The following is an 18,913-nucleotide window of genomic DNA, read 5'->3' as shown; positions in this document are numbered from 1 at the left end:
CTCCCTGTTCCCCCTAAGTTCCCTGTGCAGCAGCCACCCAGCAGGCTACCAGTTGCTGACAGTTCAGCTGTCCCTCCCCCCACTGCCACGTGCGAGCCTCCTGCTTGCTACTGGGGGGGGGGGGGAGAGAAAGGGCCTAATGTCAGAGTGTGTCTCTTCCCCCCTGCTCTGATTTCCCGCTTACCCCATCTCTATAGAGCGGGGGGGATGGGGATGGGGACAGGGACTTGTCCCCAGGGAGGGAGCTTGCTAGCAGCAGCTGCTGTCAACTTCCTGATCTACTTAAATCAGCAATGTACATAGTGGGGTCAATGCACTTAAAGGGGTGTGTGTGTCTGTCTGCCATGCTGTCTCCCCTCCCTCTATTCTAACTGCCTTGTAGAGTGAGTCTACATTAACAATGTGTTAACCCTTGAGGGCTCAGCCAAGTGCTAGTTCATCATTTGGCAGTAAGGCATTCCCTGGGAAATATCCCACCATCTGACTTCACCACCTCAACCAAGCTTCACAATCATCATTGATGTATATAGTATTAAACTGTTTGTTTAAAACTTATACTGTGTGTGTGTGTGTATATAAGTCTTTTGTCTGGTGAAAAAAATTTCCCTGGAACCTAACCCCTGCTATTTACATTAATTCTGATGGGGAAATTGGATTTGTTTAACATTTCACTTAAAGTTGCATTTTTCAGGAACATAACGACAATGTTATGTGAGGAGTTACTATAGTATGTACTGAAGTCCTTTTGTGAGACAATAGCTTTATAAAGCATTGACATCTTATACTTTAGGTTTCAGACTAACGTGCCTAATGCATTGCTATAGTTATCATTGGGATGCCTTTTGTTCCACACCCTGTTTTGTTGTATTAAACTGTAACAAAGATATAAATCCTTTCTGGCGGTAGGTACTTGTTTCTTTTCAGGCCAGAAGCAGACTTTATATTGGATGATAATCCCTTTGACTGTTGCTGAACTATTACAGCATCACAAGCTGTTTTTAAAAGTTGATTTTTTTTGTCAGCAGGTATATAAACCAATTTTAAATTAAAATGTCCTAGTAAATGTATATGTAGTTCTTGGTGGTCATAACTGGTCAGGCAATAGAGGTTGAGCCAACTTCTACTCTTATGTTTATCAGTGAGTGCATTGAAATTAATGGGTTGCTCAGGTGTAACTAACAGCAGAATCTGGGAATGTTATAAATGTTGCAGACTACACAGTCTTTGTTTTAAAGAAAAACATGAATGCAAACCAGTGCTTGAGATTTGACTCACCTAGTAGCCTTTTCCTTTGGGCCCTCAGTTCAAATCCCATTCTGGCAACCTGTCTCACACCCAGAGCTTGTACTTCTAGCTCCATTAAAATGAACTGGAGGGGTTTAAGCCTTTACTAAGAGACAATTTTGCAAGTATCTGAGGACAGGGATAAGCTGATTTTTTTTTTAAATCAGTTCACAGCTTTTTCCATACTATGACTGCAACTTACAATGAAAAAGTTTCAGGCCACAGGCCCCTGCCAGCTAGCCATAAAGCAAGCCCCTCAAATGTGTGGCCCCCGATGATAGCTAGTCCCAGGTTCAGAACTATGCTTTATTTTTTCATAAAAATCTTTCATAGAAGGCCATGTTGAACACATAGTGATAGCTAACTGAAGTTTGACTATTGTCAAAGTCAGGAGCCTTAATGTCCTGTTAAGAGGAGAAAAATCAGAACACGTCAACAGGTTGTCTTATTTTTGGTCATGCAATTTTTTTATTTCTCAAACATGTTACCTGCAGCGGTTGGCACCTTGTACAGCTAATAAAAATGATTATAGCAACGCAATTATCGCTATTAACACCGCAAATAAATTCACTTTTTATAAGCATGTAAACTTGTTTATAAAATAACACTTCCAAAGATAATGACACAGTTGTTGAAACACATGGTAGATGGTTAGCTAAATAAGTGAAAGCAGAATTAAAAATAAAATAAATGAACAACCTAAATATGTGTTTTAATCTCAATGGATTACTTTGGACTAGATGGTTTTTGCTAATGTGTGATTAAGTTTATAAAGTAGTTTCAGGTTTTTATAAGACATTTCTGTGACTAAATATATATTTACTCATCTCTGGTGCCTTAGTAAAATAAAATGCATAGTGTGCTTACTGTGGCTATTTATAGAAAAAAAATTTCTGCATATTTTTGAAGCTGTATATTGTAACCACCACAGGAATGGTGAACTGAATTCTGTATCTAGTACCTCTTCCGATATAAAATTATATATAGTTTTAACTTTCTTAGGTTATCATACTGGTTAAGCTCTTGTATGTACCAACATGGATGTGTCAAGATTGTTAGGTGAGGCACCATCACCACACTACTGTAGTAGAGTCATATGCTACTATTTGGGTTTTAGCAGTAAGCTTTCTGTACTCTTTGTTATGGGGGAGGCTCTGTGCCCACGGTCCTGGGGAACGCCTAAGTCCCATGGTTCTGATGAACTCTCATCTACTGGACCCCTGGTTGCCCAGTAAGGCCCTGACCCCTCAGCCCAAATCTGGGAACATGTCAATATATAGTGAGGAACAGCCTGATTACTGTTAAAAATGACAAAGGTTTCAGGCCTATGAACATCATCTACGACACTGTCATATACATTCATGCCATCTGCATCAACTACTGGTGGCATAATATAAGACTGTTTTCCCTCAGTGTATAAGCCTGTTACTACCTCAGCCTCAAACACACAAATTAGATGGTCCAATTCACACTTTTCCTTGGTATCCTCCACTAGGTTTCTGGGGTTCCTGATAAAGTAGATGCCAGCTCCATATTTTTGTTCTGGAAATAAAAAACAAAAAATGAAAATGGTAGACTCCAAAGAATGAGTTTTATTAGGGTTTGCAGTGTTGTAGCCATGTCGCTCCTAAGATATTTGAGACAAGGTGGGCGAGGCAATATCTTTCATTTGACCAACTTCAGTTGGTGAAAGAGAGAAGCTTTCGAGCCACACATAGCTCTTCTTCAGCTTCTCTCTTTCACCACCCAGACCTCAAGAAGAACTCTCTGTGGGTTAAAAGCTTGTGTCTTTCACCAACAGAAGTTGGTCCAATAAAAGACACTACCCCCCTCACCCACAATATGTCTCTCTTAATAGGGTGACATTTTTTTCTCATGACTCCAGCCCTAAAGATTGGAGATACCTCTTGATTCTGGATTGCATTTCCTATTACTTTTCACAATGCTCCTATGTTGGTAAAAAAAAACTGAAGAAAAAACATCTGCTGATACTTTTCTCTATTCTAAATATTGATGTACATATTCTGCCCTCAGATACCTGCATACAATTCCCACTGACTTCAGGAACAAAGGGTTACTAAACTGTTCCATAACTATTGTTCTTCTAGTTGTGATGCACATGTCCATTCCATTCTTGTAGTATGCATGTACTGTGCACTGCTGTCGGAAACTTTTTCCCTCCGTAGTACCCGTTAGAGCAGCTTGAGCACCATCTGCCGCTACATAGCCCTGTGACCGTCATAAAGAGTGGAGCCACCCTAACCCCTCTCAGTTCATTCATGCCAGAAACTCCGATGCAGTGGGGTAGGAGGGCAAATCATGGAATTGACATGTGCAACACTTCTCTAAGAACAACAGTTATGGAACAGGTTAGTAACTGTTTTTTCTTCTTCAAGTGATTGCACATGTGCATTCCACCCAAGGTATGTCTACACTGCAATAAAAAAAAAAGACGTGTTGCTGACTCATGTCAGCTGCCTCTGGCTCGCAGGGCTCAGGCTGCGGGACTATAAAATTGCAGTGTAGACATATGGGCTTGGCCTGGTGCTGGGCTCTGGGACCCTCAAGATATGCTGGAATGAAGAGTGTGTCAGCAAGACTCCAGATTGTCTGGACCAGAGAGAGAATCATTTCCACTTCACCAAGTAAATAGAGCTAGTAGATAGCTTCCTACTATTTAAGAGCACATCCTGAACCTCTTTGGAACAAGACTCTTCCTAACGATCTATCCCTGAAACATGTAGGCTGTTAAATGAAGTGCCTGCAAGTTTGGGTGGAGTAGGTGACCATGGTCTTGAGAAATCACGTTTGGGTCCAATGGAAGCAGTATCAGAGCTTTTACCAAAAGGGAGAGGAGCGTGGAGAACCAGTGCTCCCGAGGCCAACCTGGAATTACAAATACGAGTTGAGCATGTTCCTGTCTAATTTTTAGCAAAACTCTGTGAAGAAGTGGGATTGGTGGAAAAGAATACTGGAGTTTGCTTGTCCAGGAAAGTGTCCATTACGGAACTTTGACTGTGACCTTGAAGCAGGGGTGGCCAACCTGAGCCTGAAAAGGAACCAGAATTTACCAGTGTACATTGCCAAAGAGCTATATTAATACATCAGCAACCCCCACATCAGGTCCCGTCCCCCCCGCCCCGCTCCCAGCACCTCCCGACCATCGTCAGCCCTCCCCGCACCTCCTGATCAGCTGTTTTGTGGCATGCAGGAAGCTGTGGGGGGGAGAGCGAGGGCATGGCAGGCTCAGGGGAGGAGGTGAGAAGAGGTGGAGTGGGGACAGGGCCTGTGGCAGAGGCAGGGGTTGAGCAGTGAACACCCCCTGGCACATTGGAAAGTTGGCGCCTGTAGCTCCCGCTGTGGAGTCGGTGCCTACACAAGGAGCCGCATATTAAACTTCTGAAGAGCCGCATGTGGCTCTGGAGCCACAGGTTGGCCACCCCTGCCTTGAAGAAAGCAAAAGTGCCAGCACTTCCTCTTGGTTCTTGTTGCAAACTCTACAGACAGCTGGAAAACGCACCTGGTTACAATTGGACATAGAGACCATCTGGGTTGACGCAAACAATCTGCTTAGGTTGCATGCAAGCTCATTCTGCACCCTTGAAAGGTAAGAGGCTGTGAGGTTGATCAAACTGGCAATACAAAAATCCCAGAGTTCGACTGCCTTGTGCCAGAGCTGGAATGAGTGAGCCCCTCTCTGCCTGTTGAGACAGGACATTGCCATTGTGTTGTCTGTTAAAATATGTGCAGGCTTTTACCCTTGATATGGAATAAGAAACCTTGACATGCTAGACAGACAGCTCTCAACCTCCTGACATTTGTGTGTAAAGACAAGTCCTTTGTGGACCATAATCCCTGCATCTGAAGGGAACCTAGATTACCCCCCCCCAAACCCAGAGAAGACATATCTGTCACTAACATCAGCAAAGGCTGAGACAGAACAAACATACACATGTTTACAGGATTTGTCCACCAGTGCAGAGAAGCTAAACCCTGAAAGGGTAACCCTCACCACAGGCCTTAGAGGGTAAGACAGCTCAGAGATAATATAAGTCTGTAGTTCCATGAGGCGCAATCTGGCATATCGGACTGCATATGTGCAAGAGGCTGCCTGCCCCAGAAGCTTCACGCAATTCCATGCTGTCATAGTTGGGTGAGCCTTGACATCTAAAACAACTGATTAAGTTGTCTGCAATCTTGAACATGGAAGGAAAGCTCTGGTTTGAGTCGAGTCCAGGAGTGCCCCAGTGAATTCTAACGTCTGAAATGGGGAGACAATAGATGTCTCCGTGTTGATTGACAGTCCCGGAGCTTTGAAAGTTGACTGGATAAGAGAGATGCTGGATAGACCTGAACTCTGGATTGGCCTCTCACCAGTCAACCATCCATGTAGGGATACACTTGCACACCCAATATCCTCAGAAACTCAGCTACCACTGCCTTGCGTTTTGTAAAAACTCTGGAGGCTGCGGGCAGGCCAAAGGGTAGCACTGAACTGGAAGTGAAAATGGTTCACCAGGTACCTTAAATACTTCCTGAGGCCCTGGATAGATCACCTTATAGAAGTACACCTTCTTTAAATCAAAGGCAGCATACCAGTCTCTAGGCACCAGGGAAGGGATAATGGAAGCAGGCAAGACCATAGAAAACTTATCCTTTTCTGTTGAGTTTATGCAGGCCTAAAATTGATCTAGACCTCCCTTTGCTTTCAGGATAAGGAAACGTAGGGAATAAAACCTCTCTATGACACTGAGGAACTTCTTCTATGGCTCCCATCCAAAGCAGAGATTGCATCCCCTAGAGAAGGAACTCCTTGTGACAGTAGTCACCTAGATGAACTAGGAGCTGTTGCAGTAGAAAGAGGTGGTCTGCATCTATAATCTCTATTATTTTTCTTGTTGATGTGAAAGAATAGCATATAAGTGGGTCTGATGCAGATGGAAGTGCTTTCTTTTCGAGGCAGGTTTATGTAGGCCCCACAACTTTAGAGTTGCCTTGGAATCTTTTAAACCATGAAGTTTGTCATCAATCTACCCTGAAAATAGAGATGATAGTTCAGGCCCTGCCATTTGAAGTATCTGCTGGACTTTCTGGGCAGCCCCAAAGACTGCAGCAATGAGCACAAGCACACGGTAATAGCAATGGCTGTGGCCCTAGCAGCCAAGTCCAAACTGGCTTGGAGTGATGTTCTAGCCGCCAGCTTTCCTTCGTCTACCAGTGAAAGAAACTTGTTTTGCATCCTCTGGTAATTTGTCCTTAAACTTTAATATTGAGTCCCAGATATTAAAGTCATAATGCCCTAACAAAGCCTGTTGGATGGTGATTCTAAGTTGTAACTCAGCTGTAGAATACATTTTCCTACCAAAATGAGTGAGGTTTTTTGGTTTCAGAGTAGCAGCCGTGTTAGTCTGTATTCGCAAAAAGAAAAGGAGTACTTGTGGCACCTTAGAGACTAATAAATGCTCTAATAAATTTGTTAGTCTCTAAGGTGCCACAATGCTCTAATAAATTTGTTAGTCTCTAAGGTGCCACAAGTACTCCTTTTCTTTTTGAGGTTTTTTGGTGTCCTTCGGCTGTGGTTCTCAATCTGTGGGTTGGAACTTCAAATGGGGTCACCAGGACTGGCTTAGACTTTCTGGGGCACCAGGCTGAAGCCCAGGCCTCACTGCCCGAGGCCGAAGCCTGAGGGCTTCAGCCGTGGGTGGGGGCTCAGGTTACAGCGCCCCTCCTCAGGATGAAGCCCTTGGGCTTCAGCATTGGCCTCCGCACCTGGAGGGGTGGGGCTCGGGCTCCCCTCACTGCCCAAGGCAATGGGGCTTGGATGGGCTCAGGCTTCTGTCCCCTCCTCCTGGAGTCGTGTAGTAATTTTTGTTGTCAAAAGGGGGTCGTGGTGCAATGAAGTTTTTTGGTCCTAGGTTTGAAGTTCCTATAAATTTGATAGCAATCTGATATGAGAGATTTACTCAGGCACTTTAAACAACTGAAGTGTGGGTCACTCACAGGCATCTGCTTGGAACAAGAAAAATAAGGCTTGAATCCCCTTGACCGAGGCATTCCTTGGTACCGAAAAAAGAACTGGAAGCAGGGGAACTGAAAAAATAACAATTAAACAAAAAACTTAATCACTAACACTAACTATCTACCAAAAAAAAAAAAAAAGGCATACTGAAAGAACTTGCTAAGGTAAGACCAAGAGATTCAGCAACCATCATAGGCAGTAAGAAGGAATTGAGGGGAATCAGGGGCATCTCTGCTCTTTAGACCTGCTTGAAAGGGCGCACAAAGCCAGAGGGCGCTTCAGCCACTCCACAAGGACTGCTGGGGGGAAAAGTTTACAACAAACATGTGCTGGGCACGCACATATCAAGAGTGGAATGGACATGTGCAGTCACTTGAAGAAATTGTGGATATTGGTATCCAAGGGAAGAATTTCTCCCATAATATTTAACTATGATTCCAGTGTGTAGTGTGACAAAGCAATAGGTTTTTTTTTATAGTAGACAGAGGCAAACTTGAAAACGTTCTGTGTCTAAACACATTCTTTCCAAATCTTATTTTGCTTTGGGATAAAATTAGACTTAGATGTTGTCCTATTTTTCGTTTATTATTTTGAGCACCCAAAAGCATCTTAGGTATTTCACAGAAACATGGAAAGGCATGACTCCTGCTTTCTGAAGATCTTACAATCTTAGACCTGATTCTGCAATTGATAGCACACAGGAAGATGGCTGCATACTATCACTTGTAGGATGGGGCCTAAATTCTTATTCTCTTCATCTGTAAAAATTTCTAGAATAGAAGCTATGTGGATTGTTATGGGAGCTAGAATAATAAACACCTTTAGGAAGAAAGTAAAAGAAACACCACCACCAAAGTCCTGCACTGTGCTTTATGACAAATCCACCTTCTACATCAGTGGTCTCCAAAGTGGGGTGCACACACCACAGGGGGTGCACAGGACCATCCCTGGGGGTGCGCGGCAGCAGGAGTGCCACTGAAGGAGTGCCGCTGGCACGGTGGCAGCTGCACTCCCAGACCTTTGATTCTTCGGCGGCACGCCGGTGGCAGCTCGGCTCTCCCCGCTCCGTCGATTCTTCGGCGGCAGCTCGGCTTTCCCCGCCCCGTCGATCCTTCGGCAGCACCTCTTCTTTTTTTTGCGCTTCCCTAGAGCTGGCCCTGGGGCTGCGCAATGGAGACCACTATTCTACATCACTTGTCTAAAAGGCACTATCTGTCTATTTAGACTGTAAACTCCTTAGTCCAAAGATTATCTTCTTCTATAGTACATTTTGAAAAGCACCAAAGCTTATTGCAGAGGATTCTTAAATGATATTCCAAAAACATTGGATGGATCCTTATATGTATATAAAATTGCTTTATATCAAATTTGTTCAGTTTTCAAGTGAAAAGATGCTGGACCTGATTCTCCACTCTGTTAAGCAGTCTTCACCACTGTAATGCCATCAACTTCAGTGGATTTACACAAGTGTAAAACCAATGTAATGGAATAGAGAATCAGATATGGCTTTTTTTCTGTCAATGCCACACTCAAGCTGGGATCTGAAAGTAAAGCTGGGTTCTTTCTAACTCATACATCATCATCAGTAATAAAGATTCTGCAATTAGATCTGTGATAACAATTCTGTTGATGATGCACAAACCAGAAGGGAAGCCAACTCATTCTCCCAGAGCTGCATGGGCTCTGCTGTACGAACAGGAGTGAAAAGCGTAAAGTAAAATTTTATTGTTCTGAAGGTAAGTGGATATGACTGAACACATATAAAAAATAGATCTCTTGTGTAAGAAGATGCCATTTTTCTGATTTAAGCTGAACTTTACTAATCAACTACTGTATTACACACTAAGTGAAAATACTAAACATTCAAATATCCAGTCCAGTGATTCTAAACCTATTTACCATTGTGGACCGCATATGCAGCTCTCTATGAGTTATGCGGTCCACATTCATACAATATACATACTACCTCTATGGCCTGAGGATGCCACAGCTGTGTACTGATTGGGTCGCAAGCAGCCTGCAGGTTGAGAACCACTGGTCCAGTCCTTACTCTTCTGTATGGAGCAATACTAGCAAACTGACACATGTAGAATGGCTACATTATTGTTTGGAGCAGAATTATATAAACACTATTAAGGGCACGTTTCTGCAATCTTTCAACAGCATTGTAAAAGAGGAAAGCAGTAAACTACCTAGTGGAGGGGAGTATGTTCTCTGAAATCCAGCTCTGCATACCAAGCTACAGAACTGAGCGGGAACACGCTGGTATAATCTATGGCATATCTGCTTGCCAACAGTTTTTCCTTCTACACATTTTTTAATCCGTTGGAAGGCAGTTGATAAAACAGAATTATGTATTTTTTCTATCTGTAATATAAACAACAAAAGAGTAGTATAAACAGACAGTTATAGATCCATACCACTGAAAGCACACGCTGTCACTAGTATAATTTACAATCTTCAATCTAACAAGCATTTTTTTTTTCCATTTTGAGCTAATCAGTAGTACAGCCTGCATATATCTAAAGTGTGCGATTGCTCAGGAGAAAAAGTACCATGACCCCAGTGCTTCTCATTGAACTCAATAGGAGCACCACTGTGCCCTGTTCCAGTGATTTCTAATGGGTGAGTTGTGTTGTACAGATGTAAGTAACAACCATAAATGTTAATGAGAGTTGTGTATGTGGTTAGGACCTGATCCAGCCAGGGGCTCAGAGTATCCTGTGAGGGTCCCGAGTTCAGTGAGAATTAAAGTTACTCAATCTCTCACAAGATCAAGTCCACACTGAGAAAAGTCTTTGGACTGAATTGTGCCTTTCAGGCACAGTTCTGCATCACAGAGGATGGGGGTTTTTTTGTTTGTTTGTTTGTTTACGTAATCTTATCTACTGGAACTGTGAATGATTTCATAAACATAGCACTGAACAATTCTGTTTTGAATCCTGCTGAGCTCTTGACCTCAATGATACATTGTGGCAATTAATTCCACAGGCCAACTGTACAATGTGTAAAATAGCATTTTCTTTTTTCAGATTTATATTAGCTGCCTTTCAATTTAATCAAATATCAATTGTTCTTGTATTATGAGATGGTAAATAGAAGTGTCCGATTTACCTTCTTTACAAAATTCATTATTCTGTATATCTTTATCATGTGTCCTCTGTATCATCTCCACTCTAAATGAAATAGTCCCTGTTGCTTCAATCTCTCTTCCAATAAGAGAGAGATGTCAATGCACTTGACCAAGGTCATACAGTGAGTCAGTGATAGAACTAGAAACAGAATCTAAAAGTCCTGGCTTTTAGTCACCTGCTATATCCATTAGATAATGCTCCCGCCTCCCCACAGAGAATATATCTACCACAGAGACTTATATTTCTCTATGTATATGCTATACATCTTCATGTGCTCTTTGCGATTAAAGTAGAGCCTGGAATCTACTACTGACTACATCAGGAGCAGAATAAATCCCTTGATCCCTGAGAATTTGCTATAACCGAGGATTTGAGGCTGCAAAATATAAAATAAACATATAGTACCTTCTGAAATAGTAAATGAAGATTTAATTACATCTTTTTGAGTGATCAGCTGTAACGTTTTTTAAACAGTCATCTTAATTGAGCACTAAATCTAGGTTTCATTTGCAATTTCACTAAAGTTCATTCAAGTATTATAAGAAGCCAACTGATTTTGATCTTGTTCTTTTTTTAAGATGTATCCTTATTAATTGCATCCAGGTTCTTCTAAATGTCTGATACCTTAAGATTCATTTTACCAAGGATACTCTCTTTACCTTGAGAACACGAAGCCCAGCTTTTTCAAATAGTTTTTCTCGGTCCTTGAATTCCTGGCAGTATGATTCTACTGGAGAGATCTGGTAATACATTTTTGTACCCCCTGTCTTGTCTCGGAGTCTTTCTGGAGGATAATCAGTTTCCAGTTGGCCTGGATACAGGATATTTAATAATAATTTAAGACTTTTAGCTTGTTAAATTCACCCTAAATGCAATAAAATCAGAGGAGGAGGAAGTTAATAGTTTATTTAGGTTGCTTAGTTAACAAAGAAGAGCGTTACATATTCTCTGAAGCAAGCTATTTGGGTCATCTGGATCAAGGCTCTTCCTTTACAGAGACCTTTGATAAGGGCAGTGATGACTTAGGAGTTCAGTTGAGGGAGGCTGGGATACTGTGCATTCTTTTGTGCTATAAGGGTCAACTGGTTATTGCCAGTAAGTCATGAGTTTACTGCTAAATTAGTTTTAATTTTAAGATTTCTGTTTTAAAAACATCAAGGACACTTGGGGCTTGATCCAGAGCTCACTGAAGTCAGTGAAAAAGCTTCTACTGAGTTCAGTGAACTTTGGATATGGACATTACAGCACCTTTTTACACTTTTGTACATTTAAATAAAATAACTATCTGTCCAGATCTAGAAATTCTTTAAGTGATTCAACTTTGCTAAGGACGTTACAGCTTACATTTACATTTGCTGAATATATTATGCCTGTTAAATCAAGTTCTACTAAAGGAATCAATGAAAAGTCAGAAACAGAAGAGATACAGGATGTATCATCTCCATTATATATCTCCGCATTTGTTTATCTATCTTTTATACAATGGAACCCATCTTAAATGACCAATCACAATGACCAGGAAAAATGGTTGCCTAATAGGGTTGGCTTTTAACTACAGGCCAAATAAAACTGACCTGGAAAAAGGGGATATTTCAAAGACAGGAAGTTGACCTTTGAGGTAGTATTTGGCACAGGTTTCAAATTCATTCTTATTGTAACTCCACTGAAATAAATTAATTGACTTAATTGACTTCAGTAATTTCTATATTGAAGTCAAAGGGTCTGATTCACTCCCACTAGAGCAACTATCTGTGGGACGCTGATAGCACTAGGTGTGCTGCCAGGAGGGGAGTGGCAGCAAGTAACCTACAAAGTATGCAGGACCAGTTCAGCAAGGGTATGCACTGATTCAACATATCTCCCAGGGAGCCTCAGATGGCTAAGCCTTTAGGCTGCCTTTCCTGGTGGAACTCCCAGAGTGAGGACTGGCAGCACAGTCATGTCCGCCTCAAATAGCATGGCTAGCCCAGTGAAATAAACTGCAACCCATTGGAACCTTGCCCAGTGAATCAACTGAAGTCAACAAACTAACACATGGTCTTTCAAGGCTTTGCATAGTGCCTATTACCATAGTATCTAAGCACACAGACTAATCTGACCCTACTGTATATTCATCATACATACAAACTGAAATACAAGCTTATCTAAATATTGGTAACCCACATACATATTCTCTGCTTCATATTTTTTTTATTCACTGAACCATACTGACCCTCTGACAGCAGCAGTTCCTCTTGTTTGGCTCTATTATTCTCTTGCACATCACACAGTAAATTTTCAATCATGAACACCGCATCAATTACAGCACCAGGAGGACCTTGAATCTCTAATCTTGCCTTTCCACCAACCACTTCTTCCGATATGGATACACCAAAACGCTGCAGACGAGACAGTTCTGCATGATCTTTTTTACTAAGGTTAAAAATGTGATTGTTTTCTATAACGATAAGATGACTTTCCTGGACTTCCATTATGTTTTTGATCCATATTTTTGCTGCTTCCAGTGCTTCACAGCGGTTTCCAGTAAGTTCAATGGCCGGTCCAGTTTTTTTATTCTCTGTCTCCACTTGTCTGTTAGAGCGTGACCCTGAAAGAAATACTGTTTATACAAGTGCAATTGGTAGACTGAAAAGTTCACAAGTGCTGTCACAAGTTTCTGTATGCAGCCTGAGATTTTGCAGCACAAGGAAACCTTACTGCCCTTATGGTACGTTCAGAATGGGGATATTACGATAGACACTAAGGGATAGATTTTTAAAGATATAAATGGCAGTTGGCCATGTAACTCTCATTAACTTTCAATTCTGCCTTTGAAAAATCTCCCTGTAAGGGCCTAATTCCACTCCTATTAAAGTCAATGGCAAATCTCTCATTGATTTATGTGGGACCAAGATTTGGCCTTAGTAATAATTAATAAATACAGTTTCATCCCACATGTATAATATCATTACATTTTGAAATCAAATTAAATGGTAGTTCCTCTACTGTGAGACATTTAGAAACTTTTAGACACTGTCCTAAATATAAAGGAGCCCTTTTAAATCCCTTCTGGTGTTTGGCTCTGGATAAATGAAGTACTTTTTGCATTTTAACTACATCTGGGTTCTCCCTGGATTTTTTAAGTACAATGTAAATCACTGCTAAAATCAATATGTTTCATTCACACTTACTTTGCATTAGCTAGCTAGACTATGTTTCAAATGACAACATTCTCAGTTTGTAATAAAGAGTCCATTGATGGAAATAAATGGTAATGGGCTGGATGCTGCCTGCAATCATTTTAACATAGGAGGCACAACACAAATACAACTTGCCTGCCTACAAGGAGGGAAGGAATGCCAACCCATGTTGCCATCCTCACATCTCCTGAACTAAAATTTTACCCTTTGGCACCAGGGCCCAATCACATGAAGTACTTTGTGCCATCAACTCCCACTGATTGCAGTTGGTACTGACCGTGTTCAGCATCTCACAGGACAAGGCGAAAAGTTGAACAAAACTGCTGGAAACTCTAAAGTGTTAACTAAAGACAGGGCACTGTCTATTGCTGGTGCAGGTTTTACTGTTAATTAAACATATAGAATAAGCTCTGGAACTTTATAGTAGCTAAAATGCACTCAGCCAATGTCCCTCAAAGCTTAATTATTTTTTTAAAGTTAAAGTCAGATGTACAAACTTCTGGGCATGGTTCAAGGAAAACTGAGAAAAAATAAGGAAACAACTTTGATCACCACCATGCTGAATTCATGCTCTCAGCAGGGGGCCTCTGGTAAAGCTATCTATTACAACCTCTCTGAGTTCTCTCTCAAATCAACTAATGATGATGATTTTTACATGGACCCCTTTCAGATTCATTAGAAACCAAAGCACAGGGCACAACTCAGGCCTGGATTATGTCTGTTTCTAATAGCATATCCCAGAGATACGTTCAGGGGGCATCTTCCCTCCCTCCCTCAGAGTTGGGGTACGCAGGGGCTGAATCAAGTCCCACTATACCTAACTTAAAGGGTGCTGTTCGTCTTTCTCTTGATTTGAACTGGTCAAAGTTTATTTTTGTTCACTGGATCAGTGACTATTAACTAGGCTGAGGAAAGGACTGGCTAGATAATTTCATGGTCACTAGCTAGACTTGTAGCCATTCAAGCCAGAATGCATAAGGGTGATTAAAACTTGTGCATCAGGATCAGAAAGGAACTCCTCTTGCCCCAGAAAAGGCATGGCACAACTGGCTAGGTGAGTTATTGGAGGCCAGAAGGGCCTCTGAAGCATCAGCTACCCAAACACTGCTGGAGGCAGCAAGGATCTGAGTCTGATACAACAAATCCTATGTTCTACAGAAGGATGGTGCTGATCATGTTCTATATCTGTTTGCATGAGCTGGAATGAAGGTGCCAAAGCAGAGTAGTTAGAACTTTCTGTGTCAACAATTTACCATACCCATTGGCTCCTGAAATGGAATGAATTGGGATGAAGATGATTGATTAAAGAGAATAATTGATAACTGTCAAAGCTCAGCTTCCTCCAGTTTGTATTCACATTTAAGAAATCCTGCTGTTGAACTAGCAAACCCAAAGTTCAGTATTCAGCCCTAACTCCTGATAACATCAATATCAATGACATGGGTTCTTCAAGGGGCAAAAGACTGCAAAGCGTCTGAAGAGTTGAATAGTTAGATCAACAGTTACATTTTTCTTTACATGAATGAGAATCCGGCAAGTCAAAAGGAGTCTAAATATTGTAATACTAAAACAAGTTTTGCAAAACACAGTTTTAGAAGAGGTAACACATTTTCCCCATTATATCAAAACCAGTCTTGTCTTCTTCACCTCTTATCACCCAGTCTGACAAACAAGTCAAAAATTAAACACAGAGCTCCTGTGTAATGATTTCACCCCCAGACAATAGATATTAGGAGAGTATAATTTTCAGAACTTTACTCACCCTTTGTGCTCCTTACCTACCAAAATTGTCACTTTTGTTGCATTTCACATCTTCTCCCAGTTTGCTTTTAGCTAAATAAAACTTGGTTCGGAAAGCCTTGACAAAGAAAGATTTAGAATCAGTTTACAACCAACTACGTGTTAAACCACTCACAAATGAACAGAGTCTGTCTCTCCAGATTTCTGTTGGGAAAGCAATTTTAGTCAGTCTCCTTAAACACAGGGCCTGATGCTGGTCTCCTGTGCCAAACCTGGTTCCAGGGCTTTGTACAGGGACATGGATGGCATGCATGGGTGGCACTCTCTCCAGTTCCATCTGGAGTAATATGTGGGGAACCCATGTGGCCAGGCTGTGGCTACTATTATAGTTTATGGGCCAGAGCAGAAGCAATTTCTTCTACTTACGGTTTTATGCTGATGGATCCATGCTGCGCATTGAGGCACTGACTCTCCCCTTAGCTAACTCACAAAAGCTCCTCTCCATAGTCTCATGTGGAAAACCACTGAGGAGCACTGTTCTGTGCAGTGGGTTTGGGCTTCCTGCAGACTGACCTCCCTGAGCAGTGAAAATACACTATTCATGTTGGTTTTTAGCCTTCAAGGCCTGTGGCGAGGAGAGGACAGCTTTTGGCACATTAGTGAAACAACTGGCAGTGTGAGCATGTGGTCCAAGGAAACATGGAGACAAATGATAACCAAATGTAATTTGTCAGTGTTCTGACATACAGAAAAAATGATAAAAATCATCTTCAAATGCCATGAAAAGTACATTGCAAATTAGTATTACATTAGAAAATAAGATTTTACACTGAATTATACTGACAAAATGAAGAAACTGCACTATAGATCTAAAGCATAGAGGAGTAAAAGTCACTGTAATTAAACTTGGAAATTCTCATTGTAAATATTTCTAAAACTGAGGGGCAACATGAGAGTTTACATGCAAGGTAGTAAGAAAAGGAGTACTTGTAGCACTGTAGAGTGCCACAAGTACTCCTTTTCTTTTTGCGAATACAGATTAACACGGCTGCTACTCTGAAACCTGTCATTATGCAAGGTAGTGTAAGTTACATGTCAATGAGTGGGTATAAGTCCATTTATTTGACTCTAGTAGTCAAAACTGATGTAACCTACACATCAATGGCATGGAAGAGATGGTGTATCAGGAAAAGCAACTAACAGGAATGACCAAGAGGTAGGAGTGGCTTCCCCTTTTTCCAGATCTTCAGCATTCAAATTATGTTCAGACTCCCTTACACCCAGTTACTGATACCACATTACACTTTACATCTGAATTTGGTCCTGAGTATGATTCATGATATTATGATAGCCTTTCAGAGCAGAAGCAAGAGCATAATGTAACCTTTTTGCCAGCCCACACTCTATTGTGCCGAATATTACTTTTGCTATAGTATACAGGCTCACTCCTCACCTACTGAAGTCAGTCGGAGTTTTGGGTTCAACGAGAACAGCATCAATTTATAATTGTATTTTTATAATATATGGATACCTAAAACAGCCATGTATAAATCACCTGGGCCAAATTCTCTGCTGGCATAAACTGGGATAGTTCCATTGAAATCATCAGCAGACAATTTGGCCTCATGTGTCTACAGCCTGGTCTACCATAGAATGCAAAGTCCTTTGTAACAATACATTGCTATAGGAGATGATTTGACAGAATTTGCTAAATGCATTTCCCATGGCATAACTTCAGTAGAAGTACTTTAGAAAGTCCCCGGTAAGTGGGAAGCAACACCTTCACTGTATACTCCGTCAGCCCCAGGAACTGCAGGAGGCCTAAGTGACAGCCATGCTGTTGGGGCTATGGATAGGAAGACAACTAAGTAAGTTCCCCAGGGGACTGGTGGATTTCCAATCAGAGTTTGTCTGGAGTTCCTGCCAATTGAACCAGCAGAGACACTCCATCTGCACATTTTCCCTTCAGCAGAGCCATGCATCAGTAAGCAAGCTGGCAACTGGGCAAAAGAGGGGATAGCACTCTGTCACGCTAGACTAGAATTCATATTCCCTGAGGATCTGTTTCTCACATAGGCTGATTCCTATCCCTTGCCAGGATGCCATTTATTGTCTCTTTCAGGGAAGGATGTCAATCAAATTCCCAGTCCAACCTTGCCAGGTTTGATCTTCCCCTGGGTTTCTTCACAAGACACACCAGAGTCTTGCTATCTATTGTTACAAATGTTACATATAGTTTGGTATGTAAAGTACTTTAGCTTGTAGAAATTCAAGGAAACTTTCTTCATGGTTATTGAGGGTTCTTCTACTTATAGTTAATGCTAAATACTTTACCTTGTAGACAAAACTGTTATCTGGATGGATCACAAAATACACATCTAATTTCCTCCCAGGATGTTCCTTTGCAAAGCTTAAAACTTTGTCAATCATAATATCTGCCACTTCATCCTTTGGCAAACGTAATACTCCAGATCCAATTACTGGAAAGGAAATTGAAGGAAATGGATACTCCTGAATCTTAAGCAAACATCCTGACATTGCAGTTTTTAGTACCTGCAGAAAAAAAGGAGAGTTTTAGACCTTATTTTATTTTTTGACATGAAAAAGAGGAGTGAAAATCCTCTCTAACAGAACATCACCTTGCGTGAATCACTGCTGCTTTGTGATGACCATACTACGTGGAGCACAGACTTGCAGGCCAGATTGTATCCTTTTGTAAATATGAATTTCTCACAAGATGGAGGAAGTTTTTGTAACTCATACAGAAATTCTTGCTGAAGAGATGAGCCTGCTTTTTGCAGAATTGCTCTTGAAATGTTTCCTCTTGACAGATCATCATTTATGAGCACAGAATTAACAATAATTGCAGTCTGGAAAACAAGAACACAAGCTTTCAGTATATTTCACTTCAGGTAATGGGATACTCTACCTGCACTGCAGTCAGATCCCCACTTCAAATGTACCTGTGCAGCTGATGGAGTTTTTCTTATAAAAACTCCATCCACCCAGAAACTTCATCATTTAAGGGACGTCTACACTACATGCTTCTTTCGATGTTGTGTAGAATGCTCTCCAATTGACTTAGCAGGTCTTCACCAGACCCACCAAATCAACACTGCTGCATCAATCGCAGCAGTGCCAATTTAGCCAGTAGTATAGACGTCTTCAGAGGAGCATTCGTCCCATTCCAGGAGGGGGAAAAAAAAAAAAAAAAGGCAGGACATGATAGGAACTAGGAGAGTAAACTTCTTGGGGATACATGAAAAAATGTTAACTATTAAAATATTACATTAAAAAAAAGTAAATGTTAACAGAGTCAGGACAGTCAATAACTTTATTCTATCTGTTGTCTTCTATCCTCTCATAGCAGGGCTCACTCGGAAAGAAAACTTTTCAAACTCAAAAGACGTATTATAAGAAGACACCTGGGTATATAACGTATTGGTCCACTGATTCTAATGTTGGGTGGCTAAAGACAAGAGGGCAAGAGGCATATTTACTGGATCAATACAACATGCCCTCTAATCTCTTAGGATCCAATCCTGCAAGGTGCTGGG

The 18,913-nt window shown here is 41.3% G+C and overlaps 1 protein-coding gene across 6 annotated transcripts in view; it reads right to left on the bottom strand.

Moving 5' to 3' along the window:
- Positions 1–1,729: 1,729 nt before the first annotated feature.
- PARP9 (poly(ADP-ribose) polymerase family member 9) overlaps positions 1,730–18,913 on the bottom strand; it is a 37,717-nt gene continuing 20,533 nt past the window's right edge. For all 6 annotated transcript variants that reach the window (XM_038421433.2, XM_038421429.2, XM_038421430.2 and 3 more), the window contains 7 exons: positions 17,996–18,226; positions 17,691–17,909; positions 15,399–15,474; positions 12,650–13,024; positions 11,097–11,248; positions 9,496–9,670; positions 1,730–2,826 (listed from right to left, as the gene is read on the bottom strand). In XM_038421433.2, coding sequence (XP_038277361.2) covers positions 2,387–2,826; positions 9,496–9,670; positions 11,097–11,248; positions 12,650–13,024; positions 15,399–15,474; positions 17,691–17,909; positions 17,996–18,226 — 1,668 coding nt within the window. In that variant the 3' untranslated portion in view covers positions 1,730–2,386. The remainder of the gene's footprint in view (positions 2,827–9,495; positions 9,671–11,096; positions 11,249–12,649; positions 13,025–15,398; positions 15,475–17,690; positions 17,910–17,995; positions 18,227–18,913) is intronic.

Source organism: Dermochelys coriacea, chromosome 11 (assembly GCF_009764565.3).
Source record: "Dermochelys coriacea isolate rDerCor1 chromosome 11, rDerCor1.pri.v4, whole genome shotgun sequence".
In the NCBI taxonomy this organism is placed as follows: domain Eukaryota; kingdom Metazoa; phylum Chordata; order Testudines; family Dermochelyidae; genus Dermochelys; species Dermochelys coriacea.
The sequence above is the reverse complement of the archived record's forward strand: the minus strand, read 5'-3'. Positions and strand labels throughout refer to the sequence as shown.